This window comes from Phoxinus phoxinus (genome assembly GCF_949152265.1).
Source record: "Phoxinus phoxinus genome assembly, chromosome: 19".
Taxonomy (NCBI): domain Eukaryota; kingdom Metazoa; phylum Chordata; class Actinopteri; order Cypriniformes; family Leuciscidae; genus Phoxinus; species Phoxinus phoxinus.
Genome location: NC_136894.1, coordinates 14937718 through 14955299, shown reverse-complemented (window position 1 = coordinate 14955299; position 17582 = coordinate 14937718). Strand labels below are relative to the sequence as shown.

The 17582-nt window shown below is 36.0% G+C and overlaps 1 protein-coding gene across 1 annotated transcript in view; it reads right to left on the bottom strand.

Annotated features, from left to right (window-relative positions):
* The window catches only part of zfpm2b (zinc finger protein, FOG family member 2b), a 52524-nt gene extending 36335 nt beyond the window's left edge, over positions 1-16189 (bottom strand). Inside the window, exons 1-2 of the mRNA XM_079591029.1 lie at positions 15869-16189; positions 1590-1745 (exon numbers count right to left, since the gene is read on the bottom strand). Of these exons, the coding sequence (XP_079447155.1) occupies positions 1590-1745; positions 15869-15908 (196 nt within the window). The 5' untranslated portion in view covers positions 15909-16189. The remainder of the gene's footprint in view (positions 1-1589; positions 1746-15868) is intronic.
* Positions 16190-17582: the final 1393 nt, after the last annotated feature.

Sequence of the window (17582 nt, the reverse complement as noted above, 5' to 3'; positions counted from 1 at the left end):
TTTTGGAAATAGAAGAGTAGGTGCTGACATCTCAACACACTTGATTTTTTTACAGATCTATTTGTTCTGGAGTAATTAATTCATTTGTAAATTGTAAATATTAAATCATTACTTATCAAGGTGTCATGATCTATTCTGTTATTTTTGACATTTTCATCACACTATTATATAACTTACCACATGTAATGAACCTCAACCGGAAAAATTACGTTTTTATTTATTTATTCGTCCTCGCGTAATTAATAAGCATTCCTGCTGTCCAGAGAGTGGCTCGAAATGGCCCCGCACTGAGGAAATCATACACGCTAAATCATAACTCATTTTCATCAGGTATAGGTGTCATGATCTATACTTTAACTTTTGACATTTCCATTATACGGTTCACATATTGAAAAAGCAATTATGTGATCAAGTTTGGAAGGGGGGAGGGGGGTTGAGAAAAACAATAAATATTCAAAAATGTTTCTTTGCCATTGCTCTTCAAAACTTAATAGGTCAAAACATATGAGAAAATGAAAAAGAATTGCCCCTCTTCCTTTTCAACAAGAACAAAAGGAAACCGCCACACATCGTTCCGCCAATTTTGAACAAAAAAACAGCGAAAGTGATTGTTCTTTTGAAGATTGCACGCTCGAAGGCAAAGCAGGTAGTTTACGCAGTTCACTTTGCCGTCGCAAACTTTTGGACGTCGGGGATAGCGAGACAGGCATTTCAAAGAGAAGATTCATCGTTTACAAATAGAAAAGCAGAACGTTAGGACGCCGAGTGAATTTCAAATGTCTCGGGGGTCTCTGAATTATCCCGTTGTGACGGTGAGGTGTGGCCGGCAGAAACGCCTGTAATTGAATTTCAGTTCAAAGAGATGATGCTATTAGCTCGAGTTTGATGGTGGAAGCCTGCAGCAAACACCAGCAACTCTGTTGTTATTTACTATGACCAATAACCCTGTTAGTAACATATACAGTAGGTCTTCCCTCAAAATGCCATATTTCTTCAATCTTCTCTTTCATATTCAAATTCAATTTCAGCACAAAACCAAACATTGCTTTGAGCTAAAGGGGTGGTGGGAAGGTGGGAAAAGATTGTGTGTTCTAAAAAAGGTCTGATACTTCTAACATTTACAGAGGATTGTGGAATACAATATAAAATTATATATCCCTCTATTGGATTACAGTAGAGATGTGTTCGTTTACATATAAAAACAAGTATATATATATATATATGATTTAAAATGATCCACACAATTTCATGGAACTATAAGTGTATTGTAGCAGACTTCCAGTCAGATACATGCCACCTATCACCACAAAACATAAACATGCTAATGTGTATTTGTATTTTAGGGAACACTTTATTTTACAGTCCTTGTGTTACATGTAGCTACTATAACTATAAATATATATATAATAACTATAAATGATGCTTACTCACATCACGAAACTAACCCTAAACCAAACCCTCATCCTAACACTTGCCCTATAATAAGTAAGTACATGTAGTTAATTGTAGAAGTGTAACGTATATATTTTAACAGTCTCCTGAGCTATTAAAAGCAAAAGCAATCTCTTTGAAATGGGAAATGAGCTCACCATTCTTCAAGTGATCTCCGTCTTTAGAGATGATGTTCTCTGGGTCAGAGAAGCAAAGTGGGTCGTCCTCCACAGACCTGTCTTCTTCTTTCGATGTCTCCTTCTTCTCACACACGGTCTCCTCAGACTCTGTCTCAAGCCCATTTTCAAACATTCCTGTCAAATAATGGACAAACAAATGTGCAACTTTAACACTTCAGAAGATGCTAAAGTGAATTCACCTTTGTACTAAATTGCGTGTTAATTGCATGAAATCAAAATGTAGTTTAAATTGATATTAAATGCAATTAGCTGAACTTTAGAGTGCTTTTTTGACCTACTTAAGTAGGACTTAAGTACATCTTTAATTGTAATTTCATAATTACCTCTGTTGTCATTGAAATGTGGGTAAAGTGTAACCCTGAATGTACTGACAAGCATTTATGGTAAACTAAAATAGACTTTGATGTAATTTCTATTGAAATACCTATGTCGTGTATTTAATTAATACAGTAATTACACATTTGTAAAGCGATGTTGCTATTTTAATTTATCTAAAATATATTAACTTTAAATGTGATATCAAATAACACATTACAGTTAAAATTATAAATATAATAATTATAAGTACTTTACATGTGCTTTAGTATGTTCAACACATTAAAATAAGTGTTCTTCTTTAATTTTTATTGAAACAATGATTTCAAATGCACATTTTTAAAAGTGTACTTGAGTGTATTAAGACACAAAGGCTGCATCTATATACTATATACTACTATATAGCAGGCAAAAAAACAGTATGTGACAAAAGAAGTATGTGCGAATTCACAGTATAAAGAGTAGGTAAAAAGTACCCGGATGACCTATACTTCAAGTGAGATTCCAAAGTGTGCATTCAATGGACACTTTACTATCCCATAAGGCCACGGGAGAGTTTTTTTGAATGACAGTGAATGACCGTGCTAGGTCACATGATAATGACAACATGGCCAATGTCGTACGTCCAGATTACAACTATACTACACACATTTATACCATGTGGAACTTTTTTAGCGATCAAAGTAATTACTTATTCAGAATGAGTACCTAGAGAGAATGCGATTCGTATTCATAGTCATGAAAGTGTACTCTCTTTAAGTACTCTTAAGTGGCCTTTTATTTAATTAATATTATATTATCTGCAAGTAGATATGGGCCAAATCAAAGTAAATCAGTAAGTAAGCAAGAGTACACCTTTATTCAACAAGCAACCTGACATCATGTCCATCAAACACTGCAGGATGCAAACGCTACTAACAAGTCATAAACCAAGAGCACCTTGCAAAATATGACATCTTTTGTAATGTTTTTTGCACCTTTCATAAGTATAAATTAAGGCAACTGCAAAGTGTTCAAGCAACGCCAACACAGGAACATATCCAAAGCCTAAGGTTACGTCTGCTTCGAGATAACTTGTTCACGCACGCCGCAGCATTGAAGGTAGACATAGCACACTTTCTTATTAATTTGCCTTATCAGTGGGTACAATGTTGATTTTTCATTTGCTTGCCATGCCTTTGGGTGGTACACCCGTGCAATCACAAAGTTCATTTTTCTCTGTTTGATTAATTTCTTTCCTCTGTCAAAAAAAAGAAGACATTGGCAACATTCTATCAAGAGTCCTTTTCCCTTCCAGCTGTACCTACTTTGATATTTGCATATTCATTTTTTTTTTTCAATCGGAGGGCATGAGGAGTAACACCCACCTGAACGAAATTAAACAGACGTGTTTTCACCTTTGATATTAAAATATTCTGGCTTCTAAGTTTCCATGTTTACAGGGATGGAAACTGTAAGGATGGATGTACATTCAGTGAGAGAGTCTATGTGCATTTGTCTCGAGCAGTGAACTAAACCTGTTATATTTGTTATTTGTCTGTATATATTATTAGTAAAGTGTGTGTGTGTGTGTGTGTGTGTGTGTGTGTGTGTGTGTGTGTGTGTGTGTGTGTGTGTGTGTGTGTGTGTGTGTGTGTGTGTGTGTGTGTGTGTGTGTGTGTGTGTGTGTGTGTGTGTGTGTGTGTGTGTGTGTGTGTGTGTGAGAGAGAGAGAGAGCTGTGATGTTGTGATCTGGGTGAGTAAACCCTTTCTTTTCATTAGCTTTATGAATGGCCCTTTTGTAGGAGGGCAGCAGTGACTTTGTGCATGAAAGGAATCAAGACACAGATGTAATGAGAGGAGACGTGCTGAACAAGGTCACCGTTTTACCATATTTGATCTTGTAGCAAAAACAATAATGTTCAGCCTTCCCCAAAAGATGTTATTGCTCAGAGGTTACTCCTCCACAGCTCAGAAGACTTCATGAAGCTCCCACTTAGGCATAAACTTTAGTATAAAAAGATTTCTTTGAAAATTCCTTTGGAGTATAAATAAAAGTGCACAGCAGACAATTTAATCTTTAACGGAGTTCTAGGAGAAACTATAGATATTGAACACTGTTTTATAGTTATACAGCTTATAGATTTTCAAGGTAAATAACTGCTAAATGACCAGTAAATTATAATAATATCTTTCAGTATTTAACTATAATATGCATTTTAATTGTGAATAAATCTGTGAAACTAATAACATTTATATAGATATATAGATATTATTAGAAACTAAATATATTGCATCCGTGAATTTTCCTTCCTTTAAGTACCTAGATCTTTAGATTATTCAGATTTGAGATTTCTAATTTGAGATTTTTTTTTGTTTTTTGTTTTTTGTTTTGAGAATGTGTGTTTACTGACAAATTTTACTTCTGCTATAATTCAAACAGAATTTTCAATAAATAATCATGCTGAGCTTGGAAAAAGATCGCTTGGTGACGTCAGAAAAAAAGGAAGGGCAATTTGGAGGAAGATTAAGCTATGATTTGATTAAATGAAGATTGTTTTTGGCATAACGTGCACTGACAACAAAAATAAGAAATATGAAGTAAGTAAATAAGGTAACTTTTTTTTTTATGTTGACTTTAAATTTAACAAAAATTTCACTAATTAAGCACTTACTGTTTGCAATGTCCTAACCTTCTTCCACCAGAACACACTGCACTTAAAATCCAGCTAGCCACTGAAACACTTCCTCTAAAACACACACACAAAGCTGAAAACACACTAAGTGAAATATGCAAGTATGCGGGCATGATCTGAGTGACTGCTAATTTCATGCTTGGATTTGCTGCTCGCCTGCGATGTTGGAGGCGTGTGTTTGCATGGTGATAGCGGCCCGGCTCTGTATCAGCTGGCTTCAGTGTAGAGCCATGCTGCCCCGTCGCACACCGCAGCCAAAAGCAGGACGCTCTCCAGCGCTCTAATTACACCTGAGCTAATTCAATCTGACAGCAGCGAGCCGCATGGAAATCAGCCTTCTTTTCCTTGTCATTTCAGCCTGTTCATTCTATTCTGGTATTTTACAGTATAGTTTTTACATCTGGCCAAATATTGATGAGTTAAAATGGTGCACGAGACGTCATTCGTCAAAATATGCAGAATACAACACAGAATACTGTATCCCACAATGCAATGCACTTAACTTGACCTTCCATTTCCAATTTGATGAAGTAATCAAACAATGACAGTAGTATCAACTTTTGTAAATTTTAACATTTGTTTTTTGACTTTTATTTTATTGGATAGTCAAAAGGTAAATTATTTAAAAAATGCTAAATAATTGTTTTATTTTTAAGACGGTAACTGAATGGCCTTCACTGAATTAAACTGAATGAGGTCATGTTACAGTAAAATACAACACTATAGTGTTTTAAAGTACTCAGTAGTACACAACCTATTAGTATGCCAGTGTTGCATTACGATCACACCACTGCATACACTGTGTATTGCAAACATCCAAAAACTGACCTGGCCCTAATTTAATATCTGCATTTTTAAATACAGTTTACTTTAAGGACAACACACAAACTAAGATGCATCATATGCATGCTTGATTGCATTTCCAAACAGAATCACATTTTCCATGCTTTCCTCTGTGTGAATGTCAGATTTGAATTCCTCCTCCTAAACATCGGCACAACATCAAACAAACAGCTTTGGCAGTCTGCCACTGTATTGCATGCCCGATCACCTCATGGCATAACATCTCATTCTCAGTCATTCTGCTGGGTGAAGGAGTAGATGGGCCAGAGAGATGTAGAGAATGGAAAGAAAAGGAGAAAGAGACAAAGAAAGAGAGGGTTCAGAAAAGTTGTGATCCAAGAAAGTAATTTAAAGTGTCTCAGGGCCTAGGAGAACATCTACTTGAACCTCCAGAAGACCTTAGTCAGAGCAGACGCCTCATTTAATTCGATGCAAATAATAAAATCAGGCCGAGAAAGATAGGAGTACAGTATTTTCACTATGGTGTACTGTTGCGTATCTAGCCATGTGTTCAAGTTGTACCCTCGTGAAAAAGAAGTTTGATTGTGTTGTACTAAATCTTAAAAGTATTTTTTTTTTTTACGTTACCTGTAAAAGATATTAATTAAAATAAAGACCACTTGAGTCTACTTAAAGAGTCCACTTTCAAGACTATGATTCTTAACACATTTTTTAAAAAGTTCACTTTATAATAATGTCAAATTAAAGGTTTTACTTTAAAATAAATGTCAAATAAATCATTTTGTCCTGTATTAAAGAAGTACACTTATTTTGATGTGTTGCCAAACATACTAAAGCGCACGCAAAGTTCTTGGTTATAGTTTAACGATTGTTTGTTATTCAATATTGCATACATTTAAAATGCAATAAATTGCAACTTCATTGTAAATGTGTAATTACTTAGACATATAAATACACACATAGAACTTTCAATAGAAATGACAATAAAATTGTACTTAAAGGGACACTAAGTATCTTTTTAGGTATTTTATTATCTAAAATCAATATTTTTATTCATAAATATGTCCTCAATGGTGTACAAATACCTCGCCAATTATTTGACTTATCCTTATAAATGAAGAATTTATTATCTTTATATACATGGGACGGGTAGGTCCACGGAGGCTTCCATGTAGTTCCGCCATCTTGCAAAACTATAATAGCAGAGAGGGACAAAAAGTACTAAGCCAACGCGTTTCCACAACGCGTTTTCGTTCAGAGCCAGCCGAAACCAGCAGAAACGCAGGTGCACTGTGCAGAGCAGTGAGAGGCGCTTGAAACTGCACCGGCAAGTTTAAAAGTCTGGATTGCATTGTTATTATGGACCATACATATGCCAAGCCACAGGAGAAGAAAACATCGTCGCCAAAATCATCCTCCCCTCAAAGTGATCATATAGTGCTACTACATCGTGGCGAGACGGATCACAAAACTTATCACGGATCCGTGGTTTGATTAAAGTCTATTTTATTTTAAAATGATTACTCACTCACTCTTGAGCGTCTGGCGCCAGTGATTTCAATGTAAAGACGCGTTTATGCGCGTCTAGAGGTCCTGCGGCGCGGTGTTTAGCGCGGCGCGGTAGACGCGAGCCTCATTCTACTCCAGTTTGCGCGAATGAGGCGATTTGCTATCACAGATAATGTCTTTTCTATCATTTCACTGTAGCTCAGCATCACGATGTAAAGTTAACGTTATTGCATGATCACAATTCATATGTGTGGGGAAAGAAGCTATTAGAGTAAAAATATTGCGTTAGGCTACTTCAGTTAATAAGAAAAAAGATTTTACAATTCCTGCAGTGATGAAGTTCATGTTCTCATGATTTATTTTTATGAATAACAATGTTTCAAAACATCCCATGTTTTTTTTTTTCACAAATCGCACCCTGGGCATAACTACAATATTTCATGTTTTTCACAGTCAGTAGTTCATACTGTAACATTCGTTTGTTTGTTGTCATGTTGCAGTTTGTTTGAAATAACACACCTGTTCACCTGAAGGAAAACTCGACGAAGTGCTATTAGAAGATATCCTGTCAAAGCTTTTTGGTACATATCGCCTACCGTAGATGCAATGCGCATTTGAAAAAGCGAGGCGCTGGAGAGCAAAATTAGTTTGGATGCAAAATACGAATTCACCACTAGATGGGAGTAATTCCTACTTAGTGTCCCTTTAAGTCCTTAGTGTGTTAAAAGGTTTTCTAAAGTTCAGCAAACGGCATTTAATATAAATTTAAACTATAATACATTTTCATTTAATTGTAAAAAAACAAACAAAATTAACCATAATTAATTACATGCAACTGAGCCTAAATCAAACTTCTACTTTAACCTTACATTAATTATGTTGTCAATTAATATTACTCAATATTTAAATGTACTGTATAATTACACTGTAACAAGGACACCTTATGAAGATTAACCTAATATTCTCTATACAGCTCACAAAGCATCTCATTGATATACATCTATGTTTGCACTGTGATGAAGAATGAAAAAATAAACCCATGACTAATCAGAGATACAATAAGAACTTTTTCTTTTAGCATACAGAAGCCCTATCAGCGATCACCATGTTCCCATAATCCCCCAACATACACATGCTCAGTCCTTCCCATGAACAGCCTTTGTGCTGCTGTATCTTTAAATGAGATTAGATGAACGATTAGTACACAGCCTAGAAACATGAATAAGATTCAGATCCCATCATATAATACTCTCTCTTATCCTTGAGCTAGTATTTAAGGGAGAAGTGTAGGAACAATGACTCGTACAAGAGCTGACATCTGGATGGAAAACTGTGTTAACTGTGATTGGAGAGGAAACAAAATGACCTTGTCTGAAAAAAAAACTATTTTCTGACTTCAAAGATCTGAATTATCTGCTCACAATCACTGAAACCCAACAAAACCAATTCACCATAAGATAATCAATTATTAAATAAGAGCTAAAGTCTCCATTATCCAGGCGTTTACTTTACTGAATGGTACATTTACATTAACGTATTTTATAAGACAGAGATTGAGGATGTTATGTTTCATTTAAGTATCAACTATATGATTTTCCTATTGTTTAGAAGAAATACAAATAAACAAATTAGAAAAAAAGATTATGGAGCTTTAAAATAAATGTAGAGAATAGTAGTATTTTTTTTTAGATCATGGGATATCTGGCTTTTAAATGGAGACTTCTATGGTGACAAAACTCTTCTGAAATTCTAGAGATCCATGTGAGAGTTTGGGTTGTTTTCCCAGGAGAAAAATCTGAGAAGCGGCAGACTTACACAGAAGTCTATGTTTGCAAATTGTTCATTTACTGTAAAAAGTAAAAACAACAGAGATATTAAAGAGATCTCTTTTGTAATGTATCTGTCATGATCCTCATTCTGTTAATTCTTCATGGCAAATAAACCACTCCAAACAACTGACATGTCATTTTCTGAAAAATCCTTGATATAAGCAGAAAGCACAACTAATAATTAAGCTTTAACAGAATTCCAGTATCCTGGAAGCGTGCTGTGCAATCACTAAGGTAATTAAAGAACTTACAGGCTGTCACTTGATATCAACAGCTTTGCAGACTGAACCCCAAAAGCACTTTGAATTATGAACTTTTTAAGCGCAGTTCGCAAAAGATGCTTGCACAAACTTCAGCTATCACCTATTAGTCCCCCGGATTTGTGCCATTAGCGATTTTCCACTCCGCATTTAAAAGCATGCCATCACATTTGCTGTGGAGGTGCTGAAGTTAAAATTAGACCGCAGAGCTCTCTAATCCCAACAAACACCATATATTGTGGCACCAACAGCCACTGTACAATCAAACATATTTGGCTTTTTTAAATAACTCATTTGTTAAGCATTTCATTAGACTTTTTATGCCAAATACCAGATCATTTTTGACCGTTTCATGTTTTTAACATCATTAAAATGAATGCCTCCAATAAACAAACAGCTATGAACTCTGCTGCACTTACTGTACATATTTATCTCTCCATAACTTAACCATCTGACCTAAACAAAAATTCTAGCACTTTCCTGCAGGTAACAGACTTAACATATACAGCACACTTAACATGCACAGAAGGAAGATACTTCCAGGAGGTAATTTGCTCAGTTGTTTGGTATCTTGAGACATGTATCAATCTACAGAAGAAAGTAAATTCCAAGATCGCTCATTCGAGTAAATTTATGATACATGCATGGTTTCACAGACATGGCTTAGATAAGCCAGTATTAGGTCTTAGTTCAATTAGGACATTTAAGTAGCTTTTATAAACGTGCCTTAGAAAGAAAGAAAAAATGTTACTGGTGTGCATCTTGAGACAAAACAATGGCACTGACATGTTTTAAGATATGTCAGTGCAAGTTGCTTTCAGTTAAAACAACTAAAACATGCATTTTAGTCGGGAATAGGCATAAGCACTGTCTGTGAAACAGGAGGATAATCTCTTTAGTTTGTCAACAAACCAATTCATTTTTCATGGAGGCATTAACAGGATGAAAATATTAAAAATGTCTCTCTCCTAATAATATCAATGAAAGTCCTTTGATTTATGAAATAAAATAGTATGAGGAGAAGATAGAGCACTTTCAATAAATGGAAGAGTAGTAACACTTAATATGGTGAGTATTGAAGTACCGCCTTTTCAAAAAGCTAAAGAAGCTAAAGCCAAAGAAGTTAAATTATGGTTATGTTGTATTTGATGAATGATACCCTTGTTGTCAGAATGTATTGCTGATTTGACATATAGGGCCCTATTTTAACGATCTGAAACGCAAGTATCAAACGCGAAACGCAAGCAACTTTGTGGGCGGATCCCGGGCGCTGTTGCTATTGCCGACGCAAATCTAAAATGAGTTTGTCTGAAGTAGCTTCATTATTCATAGGTGTGGTTTGGGCGTAACGTGAAATAAACCAATCAGAGCGTCCTCTCACATTCCCTTTAAGCATGCGCCCTTAATATAGCATATGACTAACGCACAACGCGCCACTGTCTTTACTAGGTTTTCCTGGTCAGTGGCGGAATTGTTTTCTAAAACTGGAAAATAGGACCAGGGGAGTTTTGCGCCGGAACACGCCTCCTCTTTTCGCTGAACCGCCCCCGGGAGAGCAAGTTAATTCCCTAATTTACAGACGTGCGTCTGTGGAGGGAAAAGTCCGCTGCGCGGGTGCAAAATAAGAATGATACATGCGTCGGTGTACAAAGTCAATTGCGCTGGGTACAAGATAGGGCCCATATTGTTCAAATGTAGTCTTAAACAACAGTTTTGCCAATTTCTGTCTTTCCCCATTTAAGTAGACAACTTGCCTACAGATGACATGAAAATAAGTTACCAAGATGGCCGCCATGTAAAATGACATGACTTAAAGGGACATTTGTGTAACTTGAAGGACAAGCTCTTTAACAAATCTTAACTACAAACACTCTAATTGAGCCGTCTTTTTGTTCCCATTCAAAACCAACCACCAGTTTGTGCATCTGACAACAGTTATTGATTTAACATCATTGAACTCTAAAGGCTCAATGAAGGTGAGGAGAATAAAAGTGGCGTGTTCCCTTAGAGCCGCTGGACCTCACTGATAGGACATCTAGCACGGCAGGGGCATCAATGATAAAGGCTCGTCAAATAAACATCTCGCTTATCTTGTTTTTGGCATTGATTCTGTCGGCCTCTTTTAGAGCTACTGTCCCAGAGGCTGCCTACAGATGCTGTTTAAGGACAGTCTTTTTGTACATTTGTATTTTTGTCCGGTTTTTTTGTGTATTGGTTGATTGATACAGACGTTTCAATAACTGAAGCCAATATCTACTGAACATTTAAATAAATACATTTACAATATTACACATTTTTTACAAATATTTTCAAAGAAAACTTTATATTTATCAAAGAATCCTGAAAAGTGACACAATTTCCACAAAAATATGAATCAGCACAACCGTTTTCATCATTTATAATAATAAGAAATGTTTCTTGAGTAGCAAATCAGCATATTACAATTATTTTAATTAATTATATTATAATATTTCTGAAGGATCATGTGACAATGAAGACATTACACTTTAAAATGTATTCAAACAGAAAAAAAGTTATTTTGAATGTTAATAATTTTCCTCAATATTACTGTTTTTAAAATGTATTTTTGATCAATTATGCAGCTTTGTGAGCGTAAACAAGACTTTTAAAACATTTTAAGAATCGTATCGATCCAAAACTTTTGAATAGTAGCGTGTGTGTGTGTGTGTGTGTATATATATATATATATATATATATATATATATATATATATATATATGTATGTATATATAATGACAAATTAGCATCCACCGTGTTTCTGCTTTTTTATTATTATTTTGGCAATAATATTGTATTGCATTTGCACCATTATTTTAAAAGTCCATCAAGGCTGTGGATTACAATTTTACCCCTTACCTTTACTGTAATGCACAGCCTCTTGTGGCTTTTTTTGCTTTAGACTACAATCCAGGTATTACTAATCACTGAGTTGTGGAAGTGTTCTGTGCAACTAACAAAGACAAATGGTGGCTACATTCCTAAACTGTCCGGATGTCTCCAAGTGTTCCTAGAGAAGGGTGAGCCAGGCGCATGGCGTTCCTGTCCTGTCCTCTCCATCTCCCTTCCTCTTTTTGCAGCCTAGTGAGCCACAGCACTTCATAGCTCATTAGTGCTGAACAGATGCTGGGGGAAAAGTTGGCACGCAATAAGCCCTCTCTTCATATTGCACTGATCTGTGAGAGATAGCTCACGAATGAGGGATGCCTCACACTGACAGTTGGCAGATGAAGTTAATCAAAACGGATTAAAAAAAGAATAAAGGAGAGGCAACAAATCTGACATCCTTGATAGGGTATAATAATGAAATAAATTATCATATTCTGACAGCACAAAGTTAGCGCCGACAACTACGAATGACAGCCACCAAATAAATAATTTAAGCATTATGAACAATGAGAGCAAGAGAAATACTGACAGTTCACTGCCACAAGAGCTGAGTATGTGGCAAAACTTCATTAGCAGTCACACCATATTGAAATGTATAGTTATCACATTCAGTAGTTAGAAGTATAGACAGTGGCCCCATTTGGACAATTAAAGGGTTCACCCAAAAATGAACATTCTGTCATTAATTAGTTACTCACCCTCATGTTGTTCCAAACCCGTAAGACTTTTGTTCATCTTCGAAACATGAGAGCTTTCTGTCCCTCAATTGACAGCAACGCAACTGAAACTTTGGCGCTTCATAAAGAGATTGTAAAACTAATTAATATGAATTGAGCGGGAAATTCCAAATTTTCTGAAGAAACACGATCGCTTTATATGTGAACAGATTGAATTTAGGCTTTTATTAAACTTTGATCAGCAAACATAAACAGAAGTTCAACCGAACCTGCTTGACCCGCGCGAACAAACCTCATTGCGGAAGCTCAAATGTGCTGCGTAACACGAGAATTAACCTCATTGATTCTCGCACGTCAAGCGATCATGCTTGAGTTTCCGTTTACCAGAACTGATGTGTGAGTTGATGAATGTTTATGTGAATAAAAGACTCATTTTAATCTGTTCAACATAAAAAGCGATCGTGTCTCTTTAGAAAATTTTGGACTAAACCGCTCAATTCATTTAAATTAGTTTTACGATCTCTTTTTGAACCTTATGAACCGTCCAACTTTCAGTTCCGTATCTGTCTATGGAGGGACAGAAATCTCTCAGATTTCATCAATAATGGAATTTCCCCTCAAGTCGGAGTTGCAACTAGGAAACTTGAGGGGAAGTGCAACAACCTCGACTTTAGAATCCAATATGGCTGCTCAGTGCATCAAACATAGTGAAACAGTAATACTGTATTGTTTATTAGCACTTCTGTTTGTCTGTGTCTCAATATACTCAGTGGTGCACGCAATATCCAACCTCTTTTTGTGGACATGATACTCGGCATTATCTGAGCTTTTTTATGTGTTTGTATTCCGAAAGAACAAGCTCAACAAAGGTTTGCCAGGACCAGTTTACTGGAACGCGGTCAACTCGGGTGTGACGTCATTTCCAGAAACGACGAGGAAAATGGAACACATTAAAAACATGTCAATATCATTGAAATAAATATTGAAATATCAATATCTGCACACAAATGCTGATTGACTCATTTCTGCAAAGACTTTTTTTTTACTGTCAATGTGATTTTAGTAGACGTATCAGTTCACCCCATGTTCAAACAGGTATCCTAACAAAGCAATCAAATATGTCAAATTAACTATGACCAAAAATATTTAGTAGTCCAATACAGAGGCTGCTGCATTTTCTGAAGTGGTTTAGTTTGTATTAATGATGGCCTGACCGTACATTATTTGGATATCAGTTGAAAATTATTATAATATCAGGGACGAAAGAGACAAAGAGTGATTTTTTTTTTCTTGCATAGAGACAAGGCACTTTGTCGATTTGTAAAATCTATAGTTTGGCATTAAAAAATACAAAGATATTCAAAGATAAAATGCAGAATCAGTATTTATAAGTATGGAATTCATAGACAATAAGAATGCCCTCAACATAACAATGAAAATGAAGTTTAAGTTTGAAAGAAAAATAGATGTTATGCTAGTATGGAAACCACACCTAGACTCGTCCCATTCTGGCGTTTTAATCCGCTGTCATTTATTTGGCGAACTCGCCTTGCGCCGACCAACAATTTGGACAAATTTACACTGCGTTTGGCCATGGAGGTGATAAGAGGTTGAGATGAACAGCTGGTAACAGCCTGTGCCTGAGATGCTGATCTGATAGCAGTGACGGCTACTCTCCCACCAAGACACCTTGGCCATCCAATCTCACTTTACCATCAAACTCTTATTACAATAAAACCCTAAACACCAGCAGAGGGGGAGGGCTGCATGGGAAGAGAGAGAAAAAAAGATGACCCAAAATGCCCCTTTTTATCTCTCCATAAGGAGAAAGACAGATCCTTCAATAGGGCTAAAATAGTTGGAGAAAAGAAAATACATAATTTATCACCATATTATCGGAATATCCAGGCGGGCTAATAAAGAGAGTGCGGACTGACTATTCCTTGTCTTATCATGCGAAGTGGAGGATGGGGGAGGGATTATCAGGCTGGAACAGACTGCTGGCCTGGAATTCTAATGGTAATAATGGGGTCTCTGATGGTATATCTTCCCCAGCTTATCTAGCCCATTATCTGCCCTTATCGCCACAGTCATCGGGGCAAATTAATGGAGCTCTTTCAGTGCTCTGGCTTTATCTGCCTCACAGAGGGCACACCAGAGAATGGAATAGGCAAAATATGAAAATCCAGGGTGAATCGCCAGGGTTCAGATAACAGGGCAAAGTGCGTTCAATTGGGAACAAAATGTAACAAAAAAAAGAGAGGAACGTCTCTACCCATAACAACCTCTTTGTCCTTTGCTATGAGCAGGTGGCTGGTAAAGCTCTTTACAGGTGCTGCTGCTGCGCTCTCTAGCCTACAGTCGTTTCAAGAACTCTCTGCTGTGTGCTAGTGTTTCAAATCACTCCAGAAATATGTGGGACACGTCTGCAGATTGAGATATCACAACAACTGCCTTCTGTATAATGCAGACCTTGAAAAGCAGAAAACAGACATGATGAGAGCTGATATGCCTGGACTGCTAAGCAAACAGTTTCAGCACTATAAAAACTCCAGTGAGGTGTGCCATGACTGAAAATAAATTACGTATTTTGGAGAGCTGTCCTTGTGTTATTTCAAGTCTGCTTCAATAAAAATTGAATTTCCTCCAAGCGTCAACTAAAGGTCTTCTATAGTTCCGAGATGCATTAACAGATATTTGCTATTTTGCAATGTCTGCCTTATTCAATGAAGTGTCATAGTTTGCAATTTTTCAAATTTGCAGGTTACATTATTTTCACTCCAAATACATTTTATTCATTACATTAATTTCTCAAACAATAGAAAAATGTTGTAAGTTATGATTAAAAAAAAAAGCCTAAATAGTGTAGCCTATACTTCTCAGTTTATTAAAAGTACTGTATTAAAAGTAATAATAATGCACATGGTTTGTACTTCACAAACATGCAGCCATTCAAACAAATCAAGAGTTGTACGCTACATCTCAAACTTTCCAAAGATCTCAAAATTAAAATGTTCTATAATATAAAAGAGGAATAGGCTAACAGTTTTTTCATACAATGAAACAAAACAAGCCTTTGATTTTCTGATCCACATCTGACTGCTCCGATCAATCAATCACTTGATCAATAATGCATATCAAATCTGTTAAAAGGAAACGTTTGTTTCAACTTTATCTACATTAAAACTACTATAAACAACTGTCATCTGTTTTGAAAGAGAGAGAAAAAAGCACGAGTAAAATCCGCGTTGGCAAACTCACGTTTGAATTGCTTTGGGTTGCTCTGTTTCCTCCGGGACATTCCTGCTCCGCGCGCTGGACTCGAGATTAAAAAATGATACTGCGATTCATCCAAACACAGATAAACGCGCTGTGTGTAAGACTCGGGTGTGTTTCGGTGTCTGTCTGATTCCAGTCAGGGTTAGTTGGTGTCGTCGTGTAGAGGGTTAAGTTGTGTTGTGATCCGAGCGCACACTGACAGCGCAGATGAGCGCGTGTTGTGCTTTTGTTGCAGGAGGTTTGAGCGCAGCGGTGCGCCGTAGAGCTGCAGCAGCACTTACACACTCCACACACACTACAGCCAAGTCACATTCACTGCACTGTAGTATTTTAATAGCTTTTCGTTTTTTTTTTTTTCTTTCTCAGGATGTTTTTGTATCAGGTCTAATTAAATACGGTGAAAATATAACTTTCTGGATTAATGTGAGTTTTTTTTTTTTTTTTTTTAAAGTGTTACATGTTTTGGTTTTAATAATCATATTAGCTGGAAATCTTTAGAACAACACAATGTAAAAGGTTACATTTAAACTGTATCAAAACCGTGGTTGTGTTCAGAATTGCGTACATACTATGCATACTAGCCTACTTCTGCAGAAGTATGCATTGCGTGGTTTGCAAATGTTGTTAATCTATGGGATGCTATGACTGGACATCTACTACATTTTGGTCAAATGTGCAGTATGCAACAGAGACCTTGTCCCAAATGGCACCATTAGTGTTTGAAGTCCTCCTCTGAGTCCACTCCTGATGTAGGCCTATGCCATAAAGACTGTTGGTCCTGCAAGACATAAATACACATCAAGTGCACCATTTCAGACAGGGCCAGAGCTGACTTTGTGCAACATTATATCCCACAATGCAACTCACCTTTACTTTCCCACTGTGAGAAAGAACTGGAAATAATAACAACCATATTTTTGTCAATGTTAACTGACTGATTGATCAGACTACAAAGAGATAAGACTATTTTGCATAAAATTTGAAACTATAATTTTTATTTCCGAGATGATGGCTGGATGCCAATTGCTGAATTCCAACATGCATGCACACTACTATTAGAAATGTTTCACTATGCATTCTCTTCCATAAAAAAAGAAGGCTGTTTACTGCACACTTTAGTTCTGAATGTATGCCTATAGTGTGCTGACTAGACAGCAATGACCATAGATGCTTCTGATTTTGGTACTTTCTGAGCTGACTCAGAACGGGCAAATATTTTTGAAAAGTCAATGAATATTACTTATAATATATAAACCTAATTATTAACATATTTTATCATATCACCCTTGTGAAAAAGAAGTGCACTTAATTGCATTGAATGTACACATGTGCACTTCAAATCTTAAATGTATATATTTCATAACTGTCCACTTTAATTACTGTTTCTTAACACACTTAAACTTTTAAAAAGAGCACTTTGTACTTGTGTCAAATTAAAAGTTTTACTTTAAAATACATTTTAAATAATTATACTTTACAAATCGTTTGTCCTGCTTTAAATATGTACACTTATTTTGATGTCTAACATACTAAAGCACATGTGATTATAATTTTAACTGAAGTGTGTTATTCATTATTACATTTAAAGTTAATATTTTTAAAATGTACTAAATAGCAATTTTATTATTTCAAATATATATATATATATTTTTCACATTTATTTGCATAGAGCTTTTCACAATACATATTCTTTCAA